Source organism: Pleurodeles waltl, chromosome 3_1 (genome assembly GCF_031143425.1).
Source record: "Pleurodeles waltl isolate 20211129_DDA chromosome 3_1, aPleWal1.hap1.20221129, whole genome shotgun sequence".
Lineage (NCBI taxonomy): Eukaryota > Metazoa > Chordata > Amphibia > Caudata > Salamandridae > Pleurodeles > Pleurodeles waltl.
In genome coordinates this window covers 1,328,866,317-1,328,894,133 of record NC_090440.1, presented here as the reverse complement: position 1 = coordinate 1,328,894,133, position 27,817 = coordinate 1,328,866,317, and the positions used below count along the sequence as shown (strand labels likewise).

The 27,817-nt window shown below is 42.8% G+C and overlaps 1 protein-coding gene across 1 annotated transcript in view; it reads right to left on the bottom strand.

Moving 5' to 3' along the window:
• LYPD1 (LY6/PLAUR domain containing 1) overlaps positions 1-27,602 on the bottom strand; it is a 277,901-nt gene extending 250,299 nt beyond the window's left edge. Inside the window, exons 1-2 of the mRNA XM_069224680.1 lie at positions 27,170-27,602; positions 25,926-26,063 (exon numbers count right to left, since the gene is read on the bottom strand). Of these exons, the coding sequence (XP_069080781.1) occupies positions 25,926-26,063; positions 27,170-27,221 (190 nt within the window). The 5' untranslated portion in view covers positions 27,222-27,602. The remainder of the gene's footprint in view (positions 1-25,925; positions 26,064-27,169) is intronic.
• Between the last annotated feature and the right edge of the window lie 215 nt (positions 27,603-27,817).

The following is a 27,817-nucleotide window of genomic DNA, read 5'->3' as shown; positions in this document are numbered from 1 at the left end:
GCAAAGCGTGTAGCCCCTGCATTGTGCACCCTGAGGAGTAGCATGGGCTGGATCAGCTGGGCCATGAAAGGAGGTGCAGCAGCGGCTCTGAGGTACAGCACAACACTGCAGGCCTCTTCCTGTGCTTGGTTTCCTTCTGGGGTGTGGGACTGAAACCTACGGCCTCCGGCCGGTCCCTGTGATCGGAGCAGACTGCATGGTCCGGGGGGGCCATGATGGTGTGAGCAGTCAGCCGGCTCTACAGGACCCCCCAGTAGTAAGAAACTGAGGTGATGGGCTAATGTCCTAGACCCACACCTAGGAGTCCACTACATAACAAGTAGGCTGGTGACAGGGAGGAGCTCCCTCTCGAAGGACACATACCGTAGTGGATACTCTGAGAACTCTAAGGCCTGCTTCTCACCCTGCCTGTGGAGAGCTCTTTATTCTATGGAAGTCAGGAACGGTGAGGTCTACAGGGACCGGAGCAGCAGGCTCAGGGAGGCACATTCCCTCCCCTCCCCTCAGCTTTGTCCTTGAGGCCAGGGGACTATCAGAACCCTAGTCACTACCTTCAGAGACAACAGAGAGTGTACTAACTACCCTCATTAGTAGCACAAGTCTATCCTGCACCATCACGTGTTCTTTGCTTCTCTGCTTGCCGCTTTCCTGACCATATGGGTACACCAACTGTTTGTGCCTATGCACTGACTGGTGGGCTCCGAAGTGTGAACCAGGAACCTGCAGGGAAGCCCTGAGACAGGCCCATTGAAACACTAAAGTCAATGCAGATGACAAATTCCATCAATCGATGTTGGGGGCCACGTGTTGAATGGGAGGTGGTGATCCCTCAGGAGACAGTTCCCTGCAGGCCGGGCACGAAGAGTCATATGGAGAGGTGAGAACAGCTGAAAGAGACACCTGCAAAACCAACCATTCTGGGCTACGGTGTACTTTGAAGCACTTCTGGAGTGGGCCACGGTTGCAACTGCTGAACCTGGTGCAGCTATGCCACAACCCTAGCCACCTCTTTGCAAAACCACTTTCCAGGCTAGATGGACATGGGGTTGGTGCATGGGAAGAAGGGCCACTTCCCCAAACATATGCTGACAAAGGCCACTGGAAGCCTGGTTGAGGACTATCAGCTTCACCCCACTGCGGACTCCCAACCTGAGGGAGAGGACACGGGAGAACCAGTGACTCGCTCATACTTGGAAGCACTATTCTCCTCACTCCTAGATGACCTCTGAACAGTCAAGAAGGACTTATCCAGTGATCTTAAGGTAGTCCGTTGTGACCGTAACAACCTGGGTTACGGGGGTCTCTTCCCTGGAAGACCAGGAAACTGATTGCGATTAAGAAATTGAGCAGCTATAACAGGAGGTCCTCTGGCCCAAGACCAACAGATCACCTTGCAGGCCCAGACTAAGGACTGAGAAAACAGGTCACGGCGGAGTAACATTTGCATAAAAAGGGTACTGAGACTCCCCTGCAGACAAAGAGAGAGTACTGGACCGTGCTCGTATAGTTGGCCTCCTCCACCAGATACGGCACCCCCGTGGATATCCTGGTGTGTGTGCATGACTTCCAAACTTAAGGAACTTGATGAGTTTTAAAGGACACGCCGATGACTGCGCATCTCTGAAGTAGAGCCATCTCTTACTCATGGGGACACCCATTTCAGATCATCTTTTGCCTGGAGAGCAAGCTTCACTAACTCCGTTCCCTCCCAAATGCCTGTCAGGTGCTGGGCACTGAGGAATAAGCAGCGGGGACCACTAGCCCACAGGATCGGTCAATGCACAAATGCTCTCGCTGGCAGCGGAACAGGCCATCACCCAAAGGGTTGCAACCAGATCCAGAAACCATCGCCATGGAAAGACAGGTAGTGCTAGAGATGCTGCCTGGAGACACTGCCAGGACAGATTATGGGTGAGAATGGTAGTGACACCTGAGAATGCTTTCATGAAGACCTGCCAGGGCCCGGTGGTGGGTGCAGGGGCTGAAAATATCAAACCCCTACACATACTAGTTGGCTCACTCCTGATGGGAATATTTGACTCCTCCTGGGGCACCCGATGGTGGACTGTGAGGTATTTGTTTATGTTTATTACAGTTATCGCTGTTCTATTTTTGTTCCAGTGAGGTGTTCATTTGGTAGCGGGGAAGACAGTACACTCATACGAGGTGAACACACTACGTGATAGACGGGAGTCGCAGACTAACCTCCCTGTAATTGAGTTATCTCAGTGGGCATGGGGAGTTGCCCGAGCAGGGCAGGTGCTCCAACACAGCAACAGATAGCGTTATCACATGATAAGCTGAAAGTCATCACCCTTAATGTAAATGGACTCAATAAACCTACCAATCGCAGAACAATCTTGTCCTAGCTAGAACAAGATGGAGCAGACATATGCCTATTACAGGAAACTCACCTTCTCCATGGGGACTGCCATAGATCTCGCTGTCGGGCCTATCCACATAAATATTTCTCATTGGCTGACACTAAGATGGTGGGAGCGGCCATATTGGCCTCCCGCTCCTTCCAGGGGAAAATGGGAGACAAGTTGACCGTAATCAAAGGGCGACTACTAGCATACATAGTGCAGGTTAGGAACTACTCCCTCGTGGTGGACTCCCTCTATGCACCTAATGAGGGCCAGGAAAAATTCCTTAGATGGTCACTTGCAGAGGTCATGTCTCATCAAGATAAGCTAGTATCACTAGGTGGGGACCTAAATCTGGTATGTTATAATGACCTCCTCTGTAGAGCTACACATTGGTTTGGGGGACTGAAGCAACCTCTTCTGAGGGAAATAGATGGGTGAAAGAAGTGGGGCTCAGAGACCTTTGGCATGAGTGTCATCCCCGGACCCGTTACTATACATTTTATTCTCATACCCACAAAACATATGCTCAACCTGATCCCTTAATAGGGGCCTGAGATTGAGAACTCACTCACTGATGTGGAAATAGAACCGGGCTGACCATGCCGCAGTCTCTCTTGTTCTCACGCTCGCACCCCTCCATAGTGCCTTTCAGCCATGTGGAATGGAAGAACCCCTTCTACAAAGGCCTGAAGTAGTGAATCAAATTACTCAAGCCATTAGAAGCTACCTCAAACTGAATGATACTGCTGATACCTCTGTCTCTCTCCTCTGGGAATCTTTGAAAACAGTCATACAGGAAAGCTGATAGCAATCCCCACAGCCAATAATAAAATCCAGCAGGACAAAAGAGAGCAGCTCCATCGGCAGGTGCTGGAGCTGAAACACATACATAAACGCACCTGCATGCCCGTGTATGGAGACAGCTGGAAGCAATCAGAAAGCAACTTGCGGGTTTGGATCTAGACAAGATGGAATTCGCCATTCTTAGATTACGATACTCCTTCTAAGTAGGGGGAACAAGTGTGGGCACTTGCTGGCTGACTGCCTCCAAGATCAAAGACAAGCAGCGGGGTGGAGTCCCTCAGAGCACAAAATGACTCTAAAATAGTAGGGGTGCTCCCAGAGCATCCACCTTCTGTCGGTTCTATGAAACGTTCCACTGCCGACAACCTCCCACTGAAGAAAATTGTGAGGCCTACCTAGAAAGCACCCACATCAGGCGATTGACGGCAGAGTAGGAGTCACTAGATCTCCCGATAAGGAATAAAAGAGGTTATATCGACTATTGCAAGATTGAAACGTCCTAAATCCCCAGGCCTGGATGAGTTTCTAGCTGTATTTTATAAAATGTTCTGCCCCGTACTAGTTCCCATTCTGATGCACTTCTCTAATGCAATAACCGGTCCCAACTCAATTCAACCTTCTGTGTTGAAAGCGTCAATAGTCATTCTCCCCAAACCTGGAAAGGATCACCAACAATGTGGGTCATACATGCTGATCACCTTAAAGTCCACACCAAACTGCTCACAGGCATATTAGCCTGTCGGCTAAATCCCCTGATGCTGGTGAAACTGAGACCAAGTGAGCTTTGTCCCACATAGGTAGTGTAGTGACAATACAAAACAAATCCTAAATCTGCTCAATAAAGCTGAAAACTCTAAATGAGATATCATGCTCCTGGCTTTTAGTGAGGAGCAAGCAATTTCCCACATGCACTGGCACTACTTGGAGGCCACACTCACATATTTTGGATGGGACCCCCGATTCTGGCCTTAAATTCTGAGCAACTATAGCTAGCCTAGTGAGACTGAACAAGTGAATGGTCAGATATTGTCCCCCATTTCCAACTCGCTGAGGGACAAGGCAGGGGCGCCCTCTTTCGCCTCTGATATTTGTCTTCAAATGGAGCCCTTTGCTCAACTGGTCCGGGATAATCCCAACATTACAGGCATTGTTTTCGGGGGGAGGTGCACACTCTTTCCCTCTACACCAATTATATTGTTGCCCTGGACAATCCACAGGAGACCCTCCTGGCTGTTATAGAAGAGACAGAGGCCATTGGCAACACGGCAGGTTTCCAGATTAATATTCAGAAGTCTCAGACCATAAATCTCTCGGTCCCCTAAGGAAAGGTGACGCAACTTGTGAATCACTATACAATAAAATGGCAACCCATTTCCAAACCATACTTGGTAATACAACTAGCTCCGAGCATAAGAGAGCCATCATCCCTCTATTACCAGATGCTTCTCCAACATGTCAAACGTGTTCTGGGAGAGTGGTGGCTCTATCCACTCTCATGGTTAGGCCGGGTAGCTGCACTAAAGATGACGATACTCCCGAGAGTTCTAGTTCTCTTTCAAGTCCTCTAAATCGAACCTCTTGTAGGCATGCTTCAATCTCTACAGAGAACGTTCCACCGCTTTGTATGGGCTGGGAAGAGACTACGGCTGAGCCAGGTGATGAGCTATTGGTCCCTGCTGCAGGGAGGTCTGGGGATTCCAAACCTCCTTCAATACTATCCAGCCACTCATATCCGAGTGGTCTAGAGAGGAGATGGAGAAGGGGTGGCTTTTTATGGACCAGGTGATTGCCAGTACTTTCTTTTGGAAAATTCCATTCCTCACCCATCCACAAATACCTTGGGCCCTTTATTCATCACCAGTTACTAGTATGGTACTAAAGGTCTGGGACCAAGGGGTGAAGCCAAAAGGACTATCCGCATTCCCCTCCCCGCTGACTCTGATTGTCAGCAATGCCACCTCTACACCTGATATGGACCAAGCAGTATTTAGTCAATGACTGAAAGCCGGGTGCCGCTCCATCAGACACTTCTTCGACAAAGAAGGCCTGCTCTCATTCAAGAGACTACGGGATGATTATGTGCTCCCTGGGACTGAGAGAATAAGATACTTGAAGGTTGGGCACTGGGTGATGCAATCATCTATGCGCAAGGGAGCACAAAGTTCTTGAAAAATGGCTCCTGACGAAAACCACTGACAAGGGCCTCATCTCTGAGCTCTAAGGCACTTTGCAAAGGACTCCCTCACTGAAAAAGACGCCAAGGCAAAAACGCTGGGAAATGGTGCTGAGAAGGTCACTCAAGACTAAAGAGTGGGATGAGGTATATTTCAGGGCTCGCCACACAGCACTTAATACATTCAGTATAGAGACATCAACAAAAATTGCTACGTACTAGTACCTTACCCTAGTGCGCCTACACAGAGGCAACCCTGCTGGCAGCTCAGACAGCTGGAGACAATGTGGATCTTCAGTGACATTGGTGCACTTGCCCTGGGAATGACCCAATCGTGGCCCTTAGTGGGAAGGGGTACTGAACGATATAGATGCACATCTGGCTACACAACTCCCTAGATTTCCTGCCTATGCCATTTTGGGACTTCATAATGACCTTACTTACCTGCTTAAATCTAAATCTAGACAGGATCAGCAGATAGGCTTGGCAGTGGGAGGGCATCCAAAATATCCTTGCTCACTATGACATTGATATATTCCCCACGCATCTGGGGTGGCTTCACCGGCTTTAGCATTTATTAGGTATAGAGAAGCTCACACTGGTCCTCTCTGTGTAGGGGGACTCCTTTCAAGATATCTGATATCCTGGACCTTCTCTCTATGGAATTCTTGGAATTGACTTGCCCCAAATAATAGAGGCTCCTGTGGCTCACAGATGTTTCTGCCCCAGCATAAAAGACAACAGCTGGTTACGGGAGACACTCTACATGTTCCCATGTTCTATCCAATGAAGCCTGTAATCTGTACTCCTCAGCAACAGGAGTAACAGTAACTTACATGTTAAATAGTACACTGAGCTGCCATTACGCCTCCCTTAGAGTTTTTGCAATACTGTTGTTTACCTTTTCAAATGCTAATAAGATATTTGAACCATAAAAGTTGTATTTTCAGAATTGTAACAGCATATCTCTATGTGCTCCCAATTTGGAGTTAGCACTTATTGAATGTTATAAGGCAGTGGTTCCCAACCTTTTGACTTCTGTGGACCCCCACTTTATCAATACTGGAACCCGGGGACCCCCATTGAATCATTATTGGAATACGGGGGCCCCCCACTGAGTCATTACTGAAAACTGGGGGCCTAATCTGTTAATATTATTTAATTTTCTCAGCAGTCACTGACCCCCTGGGGAGGCTTCGTGGACCCCCATGGGTCCCCGGACCACAGGTTGGGAACCACTGTAATAAGGTAACCCATTATTAGTCAATGGGAGAGGTAGGTCTTATGGCAGTGAGAAACGACTTTAAGATGTTTTTCTTTGTCAGGACATGTATAACACAAGTACACATGTTCTATGTTTTAAAATACAATACACCCTGCCCTATGAGCCTTTAGGGTCTAAGTTATGGGTGACTGGTAAGTATTAAAAAGAATGTTTAAACTTGGAAAAAGGTTTATTATGCCAGGTCGAAATGTCAGTTCAAAATTGCACTACAGGACGTAGTGGCAGGCCTGAGACATCTCTTAAAAGTCTACATTAGTGGGCAACACAATGAGTGCTACTGCCCAATAACAGCATTTCATTTACAGGCCCTGACTACATGTAGTATAATTTACTGCGGACTTGTATGTCATTTAAGTGGACCAATCAGGTATATACCAATTGTACCATGTTTTAGGGACAGAGCACAAACCCTTCACAACTGGTTAGCTGGGTAAAAGTGCACAAAGTCCTAATGCTAACAAAAACATGGTCAGCAACAGAAGGCAAACATCTGGAGGTGACCCTGAAAAAAGGACCAAGTCCAATAAGTTGGGAATGCATTCTAAGGTCGCGATCATCTATTTCTTCTGACCCCTGTCTATCTTTGTATGTATAAAAGTTTAGTGTCCGATTAGCATCATTTTCTCATCCATTGCAAGTGCATAGCTCCTTTAGCAATTTCATCACAGAGGAAATGTTATTCCTCATGTATAGTACTTTTGTGCCATAACAAAGTTGTTATTTTTTATTGAATGTGCTGTAGGTTAGCATGATTGCAAAAAATGTGTACGTATTTCAATGAGAGATGTTATAGTTGCCACTGCCTTTTAAAAGGTTATGTGAGGCAAAGAATCTGGCAATTTTATGACCATTTTAGAAGTCATGCTTGTGCTTGGAAATCAAATATAGTGTTCATGAGGTACATTTCAAAAATGGAAAGCAAGGGACATAGGTGGTTGCATTGTATTGCACACTAGAGCATCCTTCTTATGTGATTTAGCCGATGGATTCCTATTATGGCTTTTTTGTATGAGGTTAAAGTCAGTGGATGCTGGTATACCTGTGTAATTCCTCATGTTTTTGTTCTCTGCATATTAGTATTCCGGAGTTAATAAAATGCATTTCGACCATATAGGTTAACTGTGCTTGCACAGACATTGTCAGCATGTTCAATGGAAAGGTGGGCTTTAGGGGTATACAACTCCACCTTATATATTGACAATGCTTGGTGTGTTTAACTCTCTCTCACCCATGGTGGCTTTGTACTCACCTAGCCAAACTCATTCAATGCTATAAGGTTATGCGCCAAATCGTCTGTTGGGAAGCATCAGCCTTTTATTTACCCAAGTAGTCTCTCAACATCAGTGCTTGTCAGGTGTAGATGCATTTTTGAGATATAAAAGTTGTATTGGTTCAATTTAAGATATATTTCTTCACTAGAGAACCCCTTGTAGATAAACGGGATAGGAATCTATAAACTCAACCTCTAAAAGTATTTTTTCAAGTTTGCATTGTAGGAGGCTGCAAGGAGGGGGGTTTCGGCATGAAGAGCAGGTTGAAAATCAGGGACGGTTGTTGCTGTAGCCCGATGATCCGGTCGTAGTCTGTGCTTCACATTGACAATCATCACAGGTTGTCACTGCTGTTCGGAACTCTTCACGCTGGACTTGAGAATGTACTTTTCCAACGGGACTAACCTGATCCCCGTATCTGACCCTGTTAATGCAAGAGCTGCACTTCACACTACAGCAATGACAGCCCACAGTGACCGTCAATATGAAGCTCCAGTAACGACTGCCTGTGACATCCAACTGGCTTTTCTTGCTACAGCAATGTCAGCCCATGATGCCTGGCCTGCTCTTCATGCTACAACGATAGCCATCCATGATGCTCTACATGCTCCTAGCGGCCTCCTCCACTGCAAATGGAACTCTTTGTCAAGGACTCCGAAGGTAACTTATCAAGTGGAGTAATTTGATCCCTGTAGCTGATCTACATTCCATTGCGGTTGGCCTGAACCCTTGACTTTCCCTCGGTCTAGCACGACCAGATGGTTGCAATTTGCAGTTTGTGGTGCTATTTTACCTTACAATTTTAAAGTTTTACAGCTCCAATTCTACTGATTGGTTTGCTGTCTATTTTTTCTGTATTGGTTTGGGATTTAGGTTGAGTTAGTCCTTTATTACTGTTTATGGGCTACATAAATATTGTACACATTGCCTCTAAGTTATGCCTGACTGCTTTTGTGCCACACTATCAGAAGGTTAAGCATAGCTTAATTTAGTGACTTTTTGGGGGTCACCCTGACAAGAATTGTGGCTGTTGCCTAAATGGGCCTTCCACTCCCCTCAAACAATAACCCTGTTTCTTACACAAGTCTATAGTTACCCTTATTGTGTCTATGGTCAACCATGGATGACCAAGGTTAGCCTGAGTGTACATTAGGCCAAAGTAATTTACATAGCACCATACCACTCTTCAAAGTGAGAGGCAGTGCACAATACCATAGGAATACCAACATGACCCTTTTCCATTTAGAGCAAACATATTGACCTTAACAACACAGACACCAGTATCCAACTACAATTGCTGGAAGCACCAAACCCAAAAGAAGACCATATCAAAACTCTTAATCTAAACATAACTAGTATGCTCAACAGCAATGTAATTTGTGTCATCTTTCAACATCTGCATGCTTCTGAAAAACCTTGAGTGCCACCAAGCAACAACTGAAAGATATATCTATAATATACAATCAAACCAGAAAATACATTCTACAACTGTTGCAAACAATCTCAGACATTCAATATCTGTCAACTAAGGTTGTAATGTACATGGGTGAATTTGTGAAAGATAAAGCTGTTAACTGGAGTGACAAATTGGTTTGTTTTTAATATTACTGGAAAGTGCATATCTTGTGCAGATAATACTTAAGCAATCTAATATTTTGCCATCTCTCTCTGTCTGCTTTACTTAGGCAAAGATGACCACGAGTACAAGGAATGTGAAGTGTTACCCAAGATATGCTCTGCCTTGAGTCCCTCTTCCCCAGATATGCCTGCTTTATATATGAAATTGTGTAGGTTTAGTACAAAATTGGAATAATAATGTGCATGATTCAGGATAGGGGTATATTTAACCTCTTTTTTAAAGGATTGAGTGAATATCCGTCCAGATGTAAAAAAATGTTATTGCTGCCTCACCAAATTATTACTGCACAGATGAAAAATGCAAGGATTTGTTTCCACAACAAGATTACTCCAGTTCAAGGAATTAATTTCCAGTTAGAATTACAATACGAAAATGTAAATGGAGATTCTCAAAATCTATACTGTTACTGGTAGGTACTACTAACTGTAAACTTAAGGCTGTTTGACTTATTGCAGATGTTTATAGAATGGGAATTATTGTTAGTCTGCTATGTATCCAATGTTCATACACCACAGTGAGAAGATGACAAGTCAAAGTGATAACACTTGTACATTAATTTGGATTATTTTGATTATACCAATTCAGCCATAGAATGGACGCTCTGGTTATGGAACAAAAATGTAAACAGTGGTGAGCATCCTTACATTTCATTTTTAAATTTAATTTTAAAAAAACCTAAATTACTTATATGAGATATATATTTCACAGTGGCAGTTACCACTGTGTAGTTATAGTTAGGTCAGACGTTCCATACGAAGAGTGTCTTTTATTTTGCTAATAACGTTTGCATTGTTTGAAAAAAATCATCTACCTCAGCTTCCTGGAAAGTTTTGGGACGATCCATCATGCGGTGTCCAAGAAAAAGGATTGGCTTGGTCCCAAAACATGCTTTGCCCAAGTAGTTTCCCAAAGAAACCATAGACAAATCTATAGCAAAAACAGCTAAACAGTAATACACCAAATTTGGCAGTAAGCTAGGGCCCAGAATTGCTAATCATGTGCGTCGTCCTTGTGTTATGCAAGTGGACTCAAGGCAACAGAAGTGCTTACGTAACATTAACAAAGCCATGCAAATCAATATTTGCATGGCCTCGTGTCACTTTTCACACTGCTTTGCACTACCCGGAGTCAGCGAGGCATTTCATGAGTAAAACATGCATTTTGAAGCAAACCCAGATTTATTGAAGTCAGTAAACTTTGGTTTGCCCCAAATGGTGGGCCTACCCCATCTTGGTGTAACAAGGAGAAATATCCTTATTAAACCCTAATATGTGCTTAATGTTTTATAGATGTAGTGATCCCTTGACAAAGCCAATAGGTCTGTTTAATACGTTGACAGTGACGACTCCTTCACAAAGCCAATAGACCTGCCAAATATATTGACGGAGATTCCTTGACACCCTTTTGTATTCTGATGTTGTGTGGTGGGTGGATGCCAGGCCACGGGGGTGGTTGTTAAAGGAAGATCCTGACTGAAGTCCATGCACAGCGGGGGTTGGAATAGTTAATTATGGTAATAAAATCTTACGTCACAAAAGGCATAGATATTCACTGAATTTCACCAGTTATAGTTTACTGAAGTAATGATTTGCATTATCACCATGCACTGCTTATGACCTCATACATTACAACACTCATGACGTGTTCTATGACATCACTGGTACCATCACTGATGATAACTGAAATTACATAATTGATGACATTTCAGTGCTTAAACTGTTAAGTTTTAACTGACAATTTAACTTAATTACAACATTACTTTAAACTTTGTTTTTTTCACTATACATATATAAGCAGCCACAAAGACTCCGCACAATGAGTTCATTCTTTTGTCAAAAATCAAGCAAATAACTATTTTTCAGGGGAAATTGATCAGTAAGAATTGCTTTGATTAATACAGAAATATCCGTTTTAACAAGATAATATCTTTATATTATGATCTTTAATTTATTTTATTGGAATTTCAATAGTCGCCATAAGGAATTTCCAGGAGGGTTACCCTTTCTTGCTTTTTCATCAACAAAGCCTTTTACACACCGTAAAATGTCTTTTTCACGAGCTGCTACCATTAAATGAATGTGAGGGTGCAGAGGACAGATCAGTTTCTGATTGCATAAATGCTAAGATAATCGTTTATAATCTCATGCACTATTAGGCGAAGTCCTGTAGCTAGCTCGCTTCGTTTTGAGTACCTGAATTTGGTCCTCTTCTCTACGTTGGAGGACCTTTGCACGCTTTGGCGTTTAAAGTCTCACTTGCAGAGGCAGACCTGTTTGTGTGCAGCAGAAGGGGCTTTTAAAGTGCAAACAAGGTTTCTCCGTGGAGGAGGAAGACATTGTGCCACTCTTTCAAAGGTGCGGCCATTTGACTGCTATTAAACATAGTCTGCAATACAATAACAATATATAATACAAAAGAACGGCTTATTGTTCAAACAAGAGCCTACAAAAAGACATAACTCTTAAAACTGTCCTAGAATTTTACCTTGGTATTGGACACAGCTTTCCAGGCATGCTTTGAGTTTTTTTGGATTCCTAAAATGGGTATAATAGTGTCCACATGGGAGTGTTCATCTCTCAAAGTTGTTTTCCCTTTTTTCTTGGTTAATTGAGCCTGGAGGCAATTTCTTAACCGGTATTAATAAGTAGCCACACACCTGTGATTCTTACACATGCATCTGCTTGAACCCCCATTGATAATAAATGTCCTCAAGTTTGAGATACTGCGTAGCACCATATTGCACAGACAATATGCAAATGTTTATGGATGTTTTGTAGACACTCTTCAGTTAACTGTTACAGTAGAATAATAGTGCAGTGCGGTATTGCACTTATGCTTCATTAAACTGTGTAATCCTTAAAGGAATGAAGGGGCACCTTCAGCATCCAAAATCAGCCCTCAGGAGCAGGGGTTAAATGTGATCTCAGACTCAGGGCTCCACAAGTGGAAGAAATAATGCTCATACACAACTGAGCCACACTGTCATGACACTTCATGTGCCGGCTCTTACAGTGCCAGGGGCTGTATAACTCTCCACAAAAGCAGGTAATGAGTGCCAGTGAGTGGCTCAGAAATCCTGTTGCCACTTACACTCATACATACCAAACCAGCATCACCAGCTACTGATTATCTGTCAGTCTCCGCTAACACAGTGCTGTCTATCTAACCAGTTACTGCAAGAAGAAACAACATGAGTAAACAATGTGGGGTTTGCCCTCCTGGCAAAGTTCAAGGCGATACTGTTGTAACTCATGAGGGGCAGATGCCTCCATCCGTTTCTAAGGCTCAAACGTCACCTGGAGTCTTCTGTGGCAGCCGCACAAGCCTCCTGCCCCCTGATATAATGAGAACAAGAGGAGGTATGTGTAGGAGCCAGATGCAAGGTAAACTGTCTCACAGAATGAGTCAGATGTGTCTGCTCCACCAGAAAGATGTCCTCAACTCTCCTACCCTGCTCTTGTTCCAAATCAACTTTCATGTAGTTTTAACCTCTACTTTAGCAATGTACCCACATATGTAACTGCTACTCGAGCCCCTCAAAATCTCCTTACAGTTTTTGTGCGTGTCAAGCATAGCTTTCAATGATCTATTAACTGCACATCATTTGCCAAACATTTCCTTTAACAAGTGTAATAATCTGTTCTGATCCTCTAAAATGTTAACACAGCAGAATGCATAATTCAAGGGAATATTTCGTGGGGACTGACAGACTGAATTGCAAGAGCCATCATCATAGTTTTAGCAAGTAAAAAAAAACACTACTCACTTGAATCGCTGACATGCCTTTCCCTGAATATCAGACAACATGCATCATTTTACCACATGGGCATGACAACACGAAGAACTTTACAACGCGTAGCAACACCATGCAAATATATATATATATATATATATATATATATACATATATATATATCAGTGAAAAAAACAAAGGTTACAGGGACGTTATAGTTAGGTTCTGAATATACTCGTACAAAGCCATAGAAATTCAGCAGTTATAGTTAGAGTTCTTCCAAGTAACTAAAACTCATGCTCTGACGTAACTTTAACTCGTGCCTTCGCCATGCACTGTTGTCTCATCAATAATATTATTGCAAATATTGCAGTGTGAATATGAAAGATAGCATAGAATATGTCACCAATGATATAGTATGTGAATTAATTAGTTGTAGCGCTATATATACACTTTTTTTGTATTTGGAGGAGAATCCAAATAAAATAAATATTTTTGAAAAGACAAATAAAGAAATAAATGATATTATATGTATTTATATATCACCAGTAGGTAGTTATAATTAGGACCTAGTTTCCATAGGAAGAGCGTTTTTGTTTTGAATTTTGGAGCCGCTTGACAAATATTCACAAACTTTTCAAAACGTATACTTCAGTGGGTTCAGTTGCTGTCTTGAAAGCTTTGGGGTGATCCGTCAAGCAGGGGCTGGGTGAAAGAGAGGGTGCCAAAATGTATTTTTCCCCAATTATTTTTCCATAGGGTCTTTCCACACCACTACATCACAAAGCGCTGAATGGAATGACACCAAATTTGGCAGGAAGCTAGATCTTGTAGTACAGATTGTGCTTTTTGTGATTTGGTTGGTCAATTTGGTAAATCTGTTTAGTAGCTTTGGAGATATTAAAGGGCAAATAATAAAGATATCTAGGGATGCAGATCCTCTACGGATCCAACTGTCCCTGTGCTGATATTTGATTGGCTGACAATACTTAAACAAGGAAGTGTGTCAGCCATCCCACAAAATACATGTTAAAAAAGGAGCCAGGCTAGCATCACCTTGAGCCCCTGTCCTTGGTCTTGGGGTCCCTCGCAGACCCCACCAGGGCTGAAAAGCATTTTATAAAAGAAATCTTGGAAAAATCCACGGATCCAAATCTACAGATTTTTCTGAGACTTTTTTTTTTAAAAAGGTGGTCTTCCCCACTTTTTTTTATGTTGCCCCATGTGGATCAGGTCCCAGGGGCATAGAGATTAAAAATAAATGAGGGGGGTACACTGGGCACACTGGGCCCACTTCTGAGAGCTTCAATTATCCCCAGAGACCACCACCTGCCTGGGGCGATGATGTCAAAATATGCAAGGAAGCACGCAGCCCACCGCGCACGCATGGGACCACCACCTCCATAGGGCAAAATGTGTATAGATGTTATAATAACTGTCATGAGTGCTGTAGTATCTGGGGTAACTAGCAGTGCATGGTGAGGACGCGAGTTATAGTTACCTTACGACCCAAGTTATAGTTACTTGAAATAACTATAACTGCTGAATTTCTAAGGTTTTGAACAAGTAAATTCAAAACCTAACTATAAAATTAATATGACCTCTGTTTTTTTCAGTGAGTATATATACATATATATATATATATATATATATAGAGAGAGAGAGAGAGAGAGAGAGAAAAAGAGAGAGAGAGAGAGAGAGAGAGAGAGAAAGATACACACACGCACATATACTTTCTCCGCTACACATTTTACATTACCCCTCACTACTCCTTATGCTTACCCATCCCTAAACCTTACAACACCATTAAAATCCTAAATGCTTTGTACATTTACCATCCCTGATCCCTAATAACTCCTTACTACCCAGTACCCATCTATTAACCTGAAAAATACCCTTAAAACTCTTATGACCTCTTACTACCACATAGCCTCAACAATCTCTAAACACTGTAAAAATAACTACCCCATAGACCAGTGGCAAAATTGAAATCTGAGGGGGCCACACCTGCAAAGTACATGGAGGGGGCCCCCACAGACCATGTCATGAGCTCTCAGGCCAGAAGCCACCGCCAATGCACAGTGCCAGCTGTGTTGAGAGGGCCCCCTGGAGCTCCAAGGCAAACCTGCACCACAGGAGCTGCAGGGGCTAATGTAACACCATTGTTGTTGCCTTACCCTTCGATGACCCCTAAAAAAAAAGCCAAGCCCATACTGTCCTTTGCCATTAACCAACCCTGAACCCCAAGAACCCTTTATTAAACTGTACTGTTATCTATTCCCTCACACTTACAAAGTCCTGTAAAACCCTTTCTATCCTTTACTCTTAGTCATCTCTTAATCTTAAAAACCCTTACTAACCATGCCCTTACCCATGCCTGAATCTTAAAAAACCCTTCAAACCCTTATCTCCACAAAACCTTACTGTTTCCTGATGCTAAAAACACTTTACTACTCTGTTCCTTTGTCCGTCACTGAACCCTTAAAACCTTTACCACTTGAACCCCTACTCATCCTATAACCCTTAAATCCCCTTATTTTAAATTATGTAATAATTATGTCATTTAAACAAAGTACAGCATGGTAAAGTACCAGAAAATGGCGGGTGTGTTAAAGGCATGCTTGGTAACACTCTGAAGAGTAAGGACCATGGGGTTTATATATGTATACCCTTAGTATAACCAAACCCATCTAAGCTCCCGAATCATGCTGTGGATAGAAAGAAAATAAACCGCTGTTAAAAGTCCATCAACCAACGCCATCAACTAGCAGGACATCTTGCAAAATAGCAGAATGTTAACAGAGCAAGTTGAGAAAAATGTTGTTATAAAAACCTAGTGATAATTGCATATGGCTTCCTTTAAACATAGACCCCATTATAGCTATATTAAACAATGTTATGGCATCTGTAAAGTGCACACAAATGGAACAAGCGTCCTAAAGTTCAAAATCCAAATGTGAGTCTTCAAAAAAGTTTGTTCACTCATATTTAGAACAAAATCTGTAAGACCAGCTGAAGACTGAAGAAGTAGTGGTGCATAACTCCGAGCCAAAACTTGGTCTTTTAAGTAGCCTTGAAACTTCCATATAAAAAATAGTAATAAAAGCTTAATCTCTGTTATACGAAAGGTTTCTTAAAGGATGCACGGTTTAAAGTTGCATAGTTGCTAAAAACATATGTATCTCCAAGTTAACCTAGGAGATAAGTAGGAAACGTATTTGCCTGACACTGTATTTTTATGATACATATTGCAAGAGCAGCTCTTATAAGGTGCCACTATGTTTGCCGTTAAATACATCATTATGTGCTAGTGACTTTTTTCTTCATTAGAGACTACTGAGGCTTACAAGTGATTATTTTCTACCACATCTCATTTCCTCTCCACAGATGTCCCAGCTACCACTGCTCAAAAGTCTCCATAAACAAACACCTCTCGGCCTATCATTGCCCGTGGACATTCTGCTAGTAACTGTTTTGAGGAACTGAGATCTTGCATACTTGAAAGAGTCCATCTACCCAAATAGGAGACAGCAGATGAATCTACAAGAAGTGGGATCTGCTATTATCTGAGGAGCCAGAGGAGGTGGGATCCAAGAGGAATTGGAGCAAAAGAGCAGGAATCCTAGAGCTTGCTCAGTTCTGCATTTTGAAATACTACAGAACAAACATTGTTGGCTTTCTGGTGCCATAGAGTGACTATATGGAAAAATAACTTGATATCTGTACTGCAACAGATGGGAGGGTAATGAAAATGAATTGTAACTTTACTCATTTAGGAAGGTTGGCCAATCACAGTTTGGTTCACCTAGTAATATCTGATGACGCCACGCTTCAGGCAGAGGGCTCTTTGTGTCGCAGAATAAAAAAGATGGCCTGCTTGGAATAATTCCTGTCTGCCAGGAGAAGGAATAAGAAGTTCTGACTCCTGCTTCATCTTAAATCTCTGCGATTGAAGCTACGGATTTCTCATGGACACCTGTGTACTTCTAGCAGCTAGATTGTTTGAACCCTAGTCACAGTTAATGTGAGAGCGAGGCCCCTCTCTCCCATTGTGTAACTATTTATTTCCTATAACACCAAACTCTAATTAAAGCCTTTTATTTCTCTCCTCCTCTCTATATCAACTCACACCGTTATTATATGTCCACATCCCTAAATATCCCAAAACACACTGTCGAAAGACGAAAAATGCACTGCCCAGAAACATACTGGAAACTATATTAATTTAAAATTCGTATCACAATACTATATTCTATAACATTTCAATTTAAATCCTTGAAATGATTCAAATTATATATTTGAATCCATTATATGCTTGATTTGAAAACAAGACTTGTTTTATGATTGAGGGAACTACCAATGGCAATGTTCCTGTCTTCCTGTGTGCACACTTGTCAGTTAGCATTACCTGCCAAAGTGCCAGGCGTTTTGGTATATTACTTCTGGGATGGTCAGCATAGCAAAACACACACAATTACCGCATGCTTACTGGATGGCGCATCTAACTAAGTTTTTCTTTCAAAAATAAAAGTTGTGCTGGTTTTTACCATTTTTTTTAAAAAAGTCACATCCTCATAGTATGTTTAGGCTGCTTTTAAAGTCTAGTAAACAAGTTTGCAACATTTTTCTAACACGTTAATCAAACGCTCAAAAAAGAGCTAAAGCTGATGGCATGGAAATAACTGTGGAAGCTATTATTGGAAATCTCTATTATACAGTATCCCTGTAACAGATTTCTGTCCTGCTGTATTCACAAAAACAACCGGAAAGTTGCGGTAGAGCTACGCAGCCCAATCCAGAGTGCACCTGAAGGTATTAAAAAATAAACAGCACACCAATGCTGCCTGGGAATTGTGAGGTGCTGCCAGGCAGCTGACAGCTCTGTGGAGTTACCAGTTTCCATTGTTTCTCATAGACAGGTCATGGCATGCAGTGGGGTGTACATAAGGGTGTGAATCTCTTTCCATCTCAAAGACCAGGGCATGGCATGCAGTGGGGTGTACATAAGGGTGTGAATCTCTTTCCATCTCACAGACCAGGGCATGGCATGCAGTGGGGTGTACACAAGGGCGTGAATCTCTTTATATCTCATACTCCAGGTTATGGCATGCAGTGGGGTGAACACAAGGGCGTGAATCTCTTTTTATCTCATACACCAGGTCACGGCATGCAGTGGGGTGTACACAAGGGCGTGAATCTCTTTTTATCTCATACACCAGGTCACGGCATGCAGTGGGGTGTACACAAGGGCGTGAATCCCTTTTTATCTCATACACCAGGTCACGGCATGCAGTGGGGTGTACACATGGGCGTGAATCTCTTTTTATCTCATACACCAGGTCACGGCATGCAGTGGGGTGTACACAAGGGCGTGAATCTCTTTTTATCTCATACACCAGGTCACGGCATGCAGTGGGGGTGTACACAAGGGCGTGAATCTCTTTTTATCTCATACACCAGGGCACGGCATGCAGTGGGGTGTACACAAGGGCGTGAATCTCTTTTTATCTCATACACCAGGGCACGGCATGCAGTGGGGTGTACACAAGGGCGTGAATCTCTTTTTATCTAATAGACCAGGGCACGGCATGCAGTGGGGTGTACACAAGGGCGTGAATCTCTTTTTATCTCATAGACCAGGGCACGGCATGCAGTGGGGTGTACACAAGGGCGTGAATCTCTTTTTATCTCATACACGAGGTCACGGCATGCAGTGGGGTGTACACAAGGGCGTGAACCTCTTTTTATCTCATAGACAAGGTCATGGCATGCAGTAGGGTGTACACAAGGGCGTGAATCTATTTTTATCTCATACACCAGGTCATGGCATGCAGAGGGGTGTACACAAGGGCGTGAATCTCTTTTTATGTCACAGACAAGGTCATGGCATGCAGTGGGGTGTACACAAGGGCGTGAATCTATTTTTATCTCATAGACGAGGGCATGGCATGCAGGTGGGTGTACACAAGGGCGTGAGGCTCTTTTCATCTCATAGACCAGGTCATGGCTTGCAGTGCGGTGTACACAAGGGCGTGAATCTCTTTTTATCTCATAGACCAGGTCGTGCCATCAGTGCGGTGTACACAAGGGCGTGAATTTCTTTTTATCTTTGCATTTTTTACACTTTTTCAACTTGCATACTTAAGGTGCCTCCACAACGTTTACACGATTTATTGTAAACTGGACAATATAATTTCACTTTGCTCTGCATTTATCGCATTTTGTTGTTGTCCTTGCAACACTGTGATTTGAACAGCACGTTTTGACCATATGTGCAAGTTTGTTCTGTCCGGGTAAACGGCGTGTGCACAAGTCCAGAAACCACAGCAGTAAAATAACATAAATATAATTTGCTTTTATAAATCTTGCAAAGACTATTTTTATACATTACAAATCTCTTGTCATTCCAGATCAGGTTTAGTGCAAATTGTAGGGCAGTGTGAGGATATTAGCAATTCTGCCGTCCTCAGGGCGACAGTCCTGTCCATAAATGGAAGGTTTCAGCGTCCGAAGGTTTCAACTTGACACAAACCATTACCACATAGCAGTGTGCTGCTCTACAGGCACTGAGCGAGATCGCTGCGCCTTAGCAAGAGTGGCATGACGAACAATGCTGGGTCCCTCTTAGAATGTGGTAAGTGGCCCCAAGTATCCCATATCCCACAGAGATCCATTAGCCTGGTGCGGACTAGGGGGCCCCCTGAAGGGCTGGGGGTCTCTTGGAGGGTTTGGGGACTCCCTTCGCTGCAGTGACTGCGGGGCGCCCTGCACCACATGGGCCTAAGTTACCTCACAACTTAACAATAATATGGGAGCAGGCTCTCGCAGTTCAATTAAAGAGGGGTCACACACTTGCAGAACATCCACCAATGACAAGCCCTCGACTGAAATTAAATTTAAATTGTATGCAATATAGAACAGCCATCCCTCAACTTAACGAGCACTAACGAAATATGTAGGAAAGCAAATAGCCATGGCTTACATACTGATGACTGTAGTGTACACATAGCACGGCGCGTAAATCAACAAACCCCTTTATTGCAAAACAGACAAACAGATTAATGCACATTGCAAGGGATGGCTGCATAGATCGATTGGGTTACCGATTCCGACCATGAACTTTATCTCAGCGTAAACCACTTAACTTGTAAATAAGCTTCAGGGGAAATCTGTCACATTGTGCTCCATGACACCACAATATTTCACCAGCGCCAAAATTGGCTAGTCCATAAAAATTAAATTATAACCCCCTTTTACTGTATTTAGTCAAGAATAAAAAAACACTCTAATTACAAGATTGCAGTGTCAAGCAAATGCAAAATGTTTACAGACTCAGCTCAACTTTTGAAACTCCAGAGCCTTTTATAAACTCGAAATCAATACCCGGAATACTTTTAAGCTCCCAGGTACAGTTGAGAAACTGCCGGGGACAAAAGATTGGGACACCCATCTTCAATAATGTTACACAATTGGGCCACACTTCAAATATCAGAGAGAAACAGAACCTGGCAAAGGTACTCCAACTCTCATATTATTCTGAGAGACTACAAAATGTGTAATAGATAATCGAAGCGTAGAAGAATATTCCAATAATGGTTGTTGCGCAGAGAGCTGAATATCTTACAACACACTTCATAATGGAAAAGCCCAGGGATGTCCAAAGTTGGCCAGGAAAGAAAGAAAGAAATACCCCCACTCATTTTCAAGATGAATGCTGGCTTTATAAATGAGTTTGATTTAGACTCATTGGATGTACATTTACCTTACATATTTTGGCTCCGGACACATGAACCGTGAGACCTTGATAGAAAGGTCCATTGTCATCAAACATATAACATGGTGATATCTGTGGTAATATGCATGCTCGTCATGATCAGGGCAGCAAATGAGTTGCCCATGGACATTCTGCGAGTAACTTCATCTGCTGTTTTTTTAACTCTCTAGATTAAGTTTAAATTTCTTATATTCTTCTAATGGCAGTGACGCCAACCATGCATCTGGGTGGTGGGGAGACAACTATTCATATTTAAGATTCAAAGCATGATGTCAATTTTATTGTGGCTCAGAGATTTAAAGGGGTAAAAACAACTCCATCCTCACATACTTTGCCTCAATACAATGTGTTCTCAGCACGCTGGTGTACTTGAGGTCCAATTGGACACTCTAAGCACGTCTTTAGGTTTAAATAAATATTGAAAACATCAAAGGCTGCCACTATTCCAGTGCTAGTATAGCATTATATTTGGTTGTGAGGGTACAATCTAGTCTAGTTTAGTAGGCTGACCCACTTATGAGAATAGCTGCTTTGATGTAGCGTAAAGCACAAACTCAATTGTCTCGACGTACAGGTACACATAGTTGTGTTATCATTACCCAGGTCAATGATGTGATGGCCATATGAGTGACCTCAGAAGGATGAATAACAGAGGCAACCCCACACAGATTTAAATTAATGATTACATATAGATGTTTGGAGGGGTAGTATTAAGCTGACGTGCAGCCTTGCGGGATGTAGCTGTTATTTTATTATATTTGAATAAATTAGTTAATAGTACTGCTCATCCTCAATATTAACCAGTGTTGTACCATGATAGAATGCTGCCATCAGATGAAAAAAATATTTTATTTTTTCAGGCTCAAAGCCCTATAGTACAGCACTGTTCCTATAGCAAGTGGAGTGGACACAAGTGCCATGTAGAGTGAACTTTACAATATATGCAGACTATAACTCTAACATAAGTCCAAGGGGACAAATGGTAAATGCCCTATTAATTCTGTGTTCCAGGAGGTGCTTTTTTGATGTGGCATCCACAGGTCCCAACAAACTTACTAAAAGTAGGGAATCATTTTCTGAAATCTGTGCAAGAGTACAAAAAGCAAAGGAAATTGGCCTCTAAAAGGATGCCGAAATGGGTGGCCCCAGTGAATTTTTGAGTTTAAAGACTAAACAAATATTCCCATTTTAACGGAGAACAGTACATTTCTGTTTAAAACATTTGTTAACTTACATATGAATGCAAACTTCTTTCGAAGACTTAAAGAAAGGAGTGTCCAGAATAGTGCCAGAACTATACCAGTTGTAAAAGGTACCCATATGAGATAACTATAAAGTATTGAAATAGAACTCATTTACATATACTGTGGCATCCTGCCTATCTGCCGTGATAGTGGGATTTTGACCCTAATTTGGACACTGATGGCTTGTATAGTATATAGTTTAATAACTTCAAAATAGGTAGCTTAACTTCTGGTGGCTCTTTGACCACTAAACTTTACATCTCTCGATGCACTCTTCTGTGTATAATTTACATAATGACAGGAGTTAAAATTTGCATAGTAAAGCCCAACTATCACAAACGTTACAGCTATTCATTTGTCTTTAATCGTGTAGTTGACCCACAAATATTTATGTAAATGCAAAATTTGGGTGTGACCTTTGAGTCACAAGTAAATCTTAGATATTGATGGATGTCAGCTGATTTCCTTTCATTGTGTGCACAAATTGTGAACTAGATACATTTCCAAGTATTCATACCTCAACTCTAAACAGCAGATCATAAGTGTGGTGGGAGAGAGATGAGGTAAACAGAGCATCTGCATTTAATATTATTAAGAGGAAATGTAGTGAGTGTAAGCTACCTAATTGCCGGGTGTGTGGTTTTCATTCAAATAAATTGTATAGCTTGTGTCCATCAGTGGAGTCCAAGATATTGCACAATTCATCTAAAGTAATGGAAAACTACCAGGCAGTCAGGCAGGCTATCTCCCTCAAATGCTTTCCTTGGGAAAGTAGCATGTCTGCCAAAATGAAGAAGATGGCAGTCTGAGACATTTGTTATGCAAGTGGATTTACGTATTTGAAGCCAATTTTCCCAATAAATTTCCCTGCTCTCAGATGAAATGGCAGCATTAAACAAATCAAATTAAAAGCTAACCTTCAGTATTCCTGTCTATCCCTGGCACCTTTTCAGAGTTTCAAATTCTCATTAACAATACCTAGGAAGATTTGATATTTCCTTTTTTGGATCTCAGTAGTGTTTATTAGCTGGATTCTCTGGTATTTAAAGAAAAACAGGTTGATTTGCATATTTATTATTAAACAGACATTCTCTCAAGGACTTCAGCAGATTACCATTATTGGGACAGATGCCTTGAGAATTGAGGCAGTAAGACACAACAGTCAGATGTGTCTACTGCACAAATTGTATGCGGCATGCAGGATACAGGAGAGAATCCCAGAATCCCACACTCTCATAATTATAAGGTCAATAGAGTGAGCAGTATTTGGTTTCATAAAGCTGACAGGAGGGTTCAGGGACCAAAGCGGTCACCACAAAAGTCGTTTTCTAACTTGAAGATCATGGACGGTAAGACACCCCCAATCCTGTAGCCTACCATTGTGAAGGGTCAGAATAACAACTTTTATTTTGAGTACTGCTAGTTCAGAGAGATATATGAAAATCTGTTATAATTAAGAGCTGTTCTGAAAAACTTTGCCACTGAGATGTGTATTAAAAAATATATTATCATCAAAGACATCTTTTTTTCTGACATTATATGGCAATTTTCGATTCTCAAGAAGAGGAAAAACAAATGCTTGTGCTATCAATATGTACCTTTTACCTATCCCTCCATAGAAAGGGTATATATATATATATATATATATATATATATATATATATATATATATATATATATATATATATATATATGGTGTTCTGGTGTGTTCTTTCATTCCTAATTATCAATAGCTGTATTTTATTAGTACACAAATGTATTTATCATTTGCATCTTCACGTTACCTATTAACTTGCGAAGGACGACATCGCCCAAAAAAGCAATCATCCGTTAATGGCTCTCCAATATTGAAAACAGTTCATATTATTTAATTGTTCATTTATTATGTTATTTTTAGCTCTCTTCTGTGCCCCAGAGCCACTCCACTTGGCTTGGAAAGCAGTGAAGGCTAAAGAACAAATACGTGTAGGTAGTAAGAATGAGTACGGGTTTTACATGTGGGAAATGTAATATTCTTTTTCAGTTGGTGCAAGCTGCATATTTTTGCAAGGGCATCCATTTCATTGGTGCAGCAGGTGCAGCGGCACCAGGGGCCAGACCCGTGAAGGACCTATTGAACCCTCATTATTACTGTATTTTAAAATTCAAACAGCAGCGAGGGGGCCAATGTCGTTCTTTACATTACAGTCTATGAAATGCTGGCTACCTTGCAGCATTCTTTCTATTACCAGAGAGCCCAGGATGGAGCTTGTATTCATCAAAAATCTCTGCTATTAGGGGATGAAAACACCATTCGACAGAAGGCAGTGGATGGATCTTTCCAACGCTTTCTTTAAGCACCTTTGGTCGCTTTGATCAACACTGTATCAAGGAAAGGGCAGACACCCTCGTCAGATACTACATTTTATATCTACACAAGATGTTGCTTTGCTAATAATGGGTGGGAGACCTCAACCCTCTCCTAAAAAAGGGCTCTCCTTACTAGAGGCAGCTGCTGGGATTCTCATCTCTTGAAGTCACGTCCCAGAGCAGACTTGGTATTTCAAATAGCACCTACACGCCCAAGGAGTTCCAACAACTTTGCATTTCTTAATAGTTTAGAGAAAAGATTGTCCTTGTGTAAAACATCGAGACCATGGCATTCCCCTAAATTGCACTACATGTTAAAATTTCTAGCAACTAGAGCTTGAAAAGCTGAGACACTGTTAAGAAGTAGTGTATACACAGCAACAAAACCAAAGTGTTTATCTTTGTATCTCTCTCACACACAGAGGCCGGTGCGAACAATGATGGTAAAGCAGATATTCAGAGACATGCATACACTCAACAACAACCACACACATACACACATGAACAGAGGATCCCAGAGGTGCAGAAACAAACGCAGTCAGGCGCATCAATCGGACATTAACTTAATAAGATTTGCCAAACGAGAAAGAAACCAGCACACGCATGCAGAGCCTGAGACAAAACGCGCAGACGCAAACAAAAGCACAAAGTCAGTCATGCACTCAGGGAAACTACCACACCAGACACACAGTGTTCCACAAAACACCACTGACCCCAGCTTACAGAGACAAATACAGACACGCGGAGACGACGTTACTGAACATACCCGTAACTGCCTAGGTGACTCCGCTCCACAGAGTCATCACACACAACATAAAATGCACGCGCAGACATGTGCAGTCTGACACACACAAGAAGATACACACAGGAAACACGAAAAAACAGTGGTGAGAATATCCCGAGGGCATTATGAGACCTTGCGTTTTTAATGCGCTGCGCTGTCCAGCTCCCAAACACAAAAGAGATATTAGTATGAACGTATTTTTGTTATTAATATTTTATCTGTCTATATCCATCTATCTATAGAGTGAAAGGGCACAAAACGACTGAAAAGCTGAGATAAAAACATTTTGGACACAAGCTCGCGCCTATCTGCCACGGCAAAATAAGATCTTGGCGCGCAGAAGTGCCTGACAGACTGTACACACCGCGCTGTGGTTTAAGCGGCAGGCAAAGAAAATCTACCCCAGTAAAGGAGTCAGCCAGAGCAGATAAAGCGCGCCCGTTTAACGCGCAACGGAGACAGGAGGAAGACGAGGAGCGGCGCAGCCACCCGGCACTCACCCTGGCTGTTCTCGATGACTTCCTTCTGGCACATGTCCTGCACATTCACCGTGCAGTTCACGATGAACTCGGGGGAAGAGCAGTCGTTGTTCAGCTGGAATTCCTCGCACTGGTAACACTGGATCTGCAGAGCGCAGCCTGCAACAAAACACAAAGCTCGGCTCAGGTCCTCTCGTCTCAGCAGATCCCTAAGCATCCTCTGACACGGGCTTAGGCAGATCACACTGCCCTCTTTGGGGCAGTCCCTTTCCATCTAGGCAAACCACGCGCATTCTTTTTAGATTCAATGTTCTTATGTATACCGGGGTTTTTGTAAGATGCGTTTTTTTTTCCTTCGCGTTTTCATACATCAGGGACACTGCAGGGCAATGCACGTTTGCCTGTCACATAACTTATCTAATTTACCCAGGCAGCGGCAGTAATAGACGTACACGAATATTATAACCATGTTTAAGATCAGGGCATGTCAATGTGTGAGGCAATGTTTAGACCCGCATTTCTGAGACACAGGGTCACGGGTTAAGCACGCGCACACATACAGCTGACAGCCAATAAAACAAGAAATTGCCACACACGCGCATCATTTAAGGAGCCATTTGCGTAATGGGTTAACGACCCTGCTTAAGCATCTCTGAGTCTCAGCGCTCTCCAGCGTTGCCTTATCCCAGCCAACAGGGTTTACTTAACTACTAATTACAGATGATTTAATTACTATTTTGGCATGCACAATTACATCTGTAAGGCATACTTCAGCCTTCCCTCTATCATGCAAAGCAGGCGCCTCTTAGCAGACGCACGTTAAACGGAAACACTTCAGGCTGCTAAGAAACCGCAAAGGACCGTCGGATACTTCTCAGTTGAGCAGTTTCTGCTCCCAGTGCCGGGGAATTCTAATATTTCTGTGTTCCCTGCGTGTAATATTCACCGCTTCGTAATTACCACGAGGAAGTATTCCGCGCGGTAAAGCTTGGGCGTTTTCAAACTAACCCTGATGAAATTTACACCAAATGTAAGGAATGCGTAGAGCGGAAAGATCTTTGAATATTGCAATCATTTCTGTGCTTTGAGTATCAATCTCATCCCAGTACTTGTTGTGTCTGCTGCAGCCCTGCTGCTGGACACCGGTTGCCTTTGGGAATTTAACTGCTAGTGGGCAGACGACCAGGAGCATCTTGCCTGCTGATAACCTGCTCCTTAGAAGTGCAGTGGGTTTTAGGGTAATGAGAAGTATATGTAGTTCTTACCGGTAGCCAGAAGTGATGCCCAGAAAGTTGTGCAGACGAAGAAGAGCCTCATCCTCCCGCAACCGCAGTAGGGGAGACCATGGGAAGCGGCCGGCAAGGGAGTTCAGCGCAGCTGCTCCATGCCAGTGCTTCTGGGCACTGAGTGCTGCGAGCCTGGGACTGTAGCGAAGTGAAGCGAGGAGGACCTGCTGCTCTCAACTCCTGGAAGCCCCCCTCCCCTCACACCCCGGCCCACGGCACGTGACTCCCACGGGGCGGGGACTTGAGCTCCCGTATGGAGGGGGCTGAAGGTAAGGGGGAATCTGCAGACAGCAAGTCGAGTGTCACCACACCTGGGTCCAGACAGCCCCGTTCCAGAACACCCATCCACGAGATGGAAGGCGGGAAATTCAACAGCCGCACACCATCACCGAGTCATTCCCTCAGAGTGAGTGAGATGCGTTATCTACGCGTCAGACAGAAAGCTAGAGTTCGGCGGGTGGAGGGGCATAAACCATCCTTGTTCATGAAAAATTACCGGTATATAATTAATACAGTTTTTCCTACAACACCTAATCCATTGCTTTTAGTTCCACTGAAATATGACACTAAAGGACAACATGCTGCATATTAGCCCCCTATTTCACACTTTTATTATGTATTTGTCTA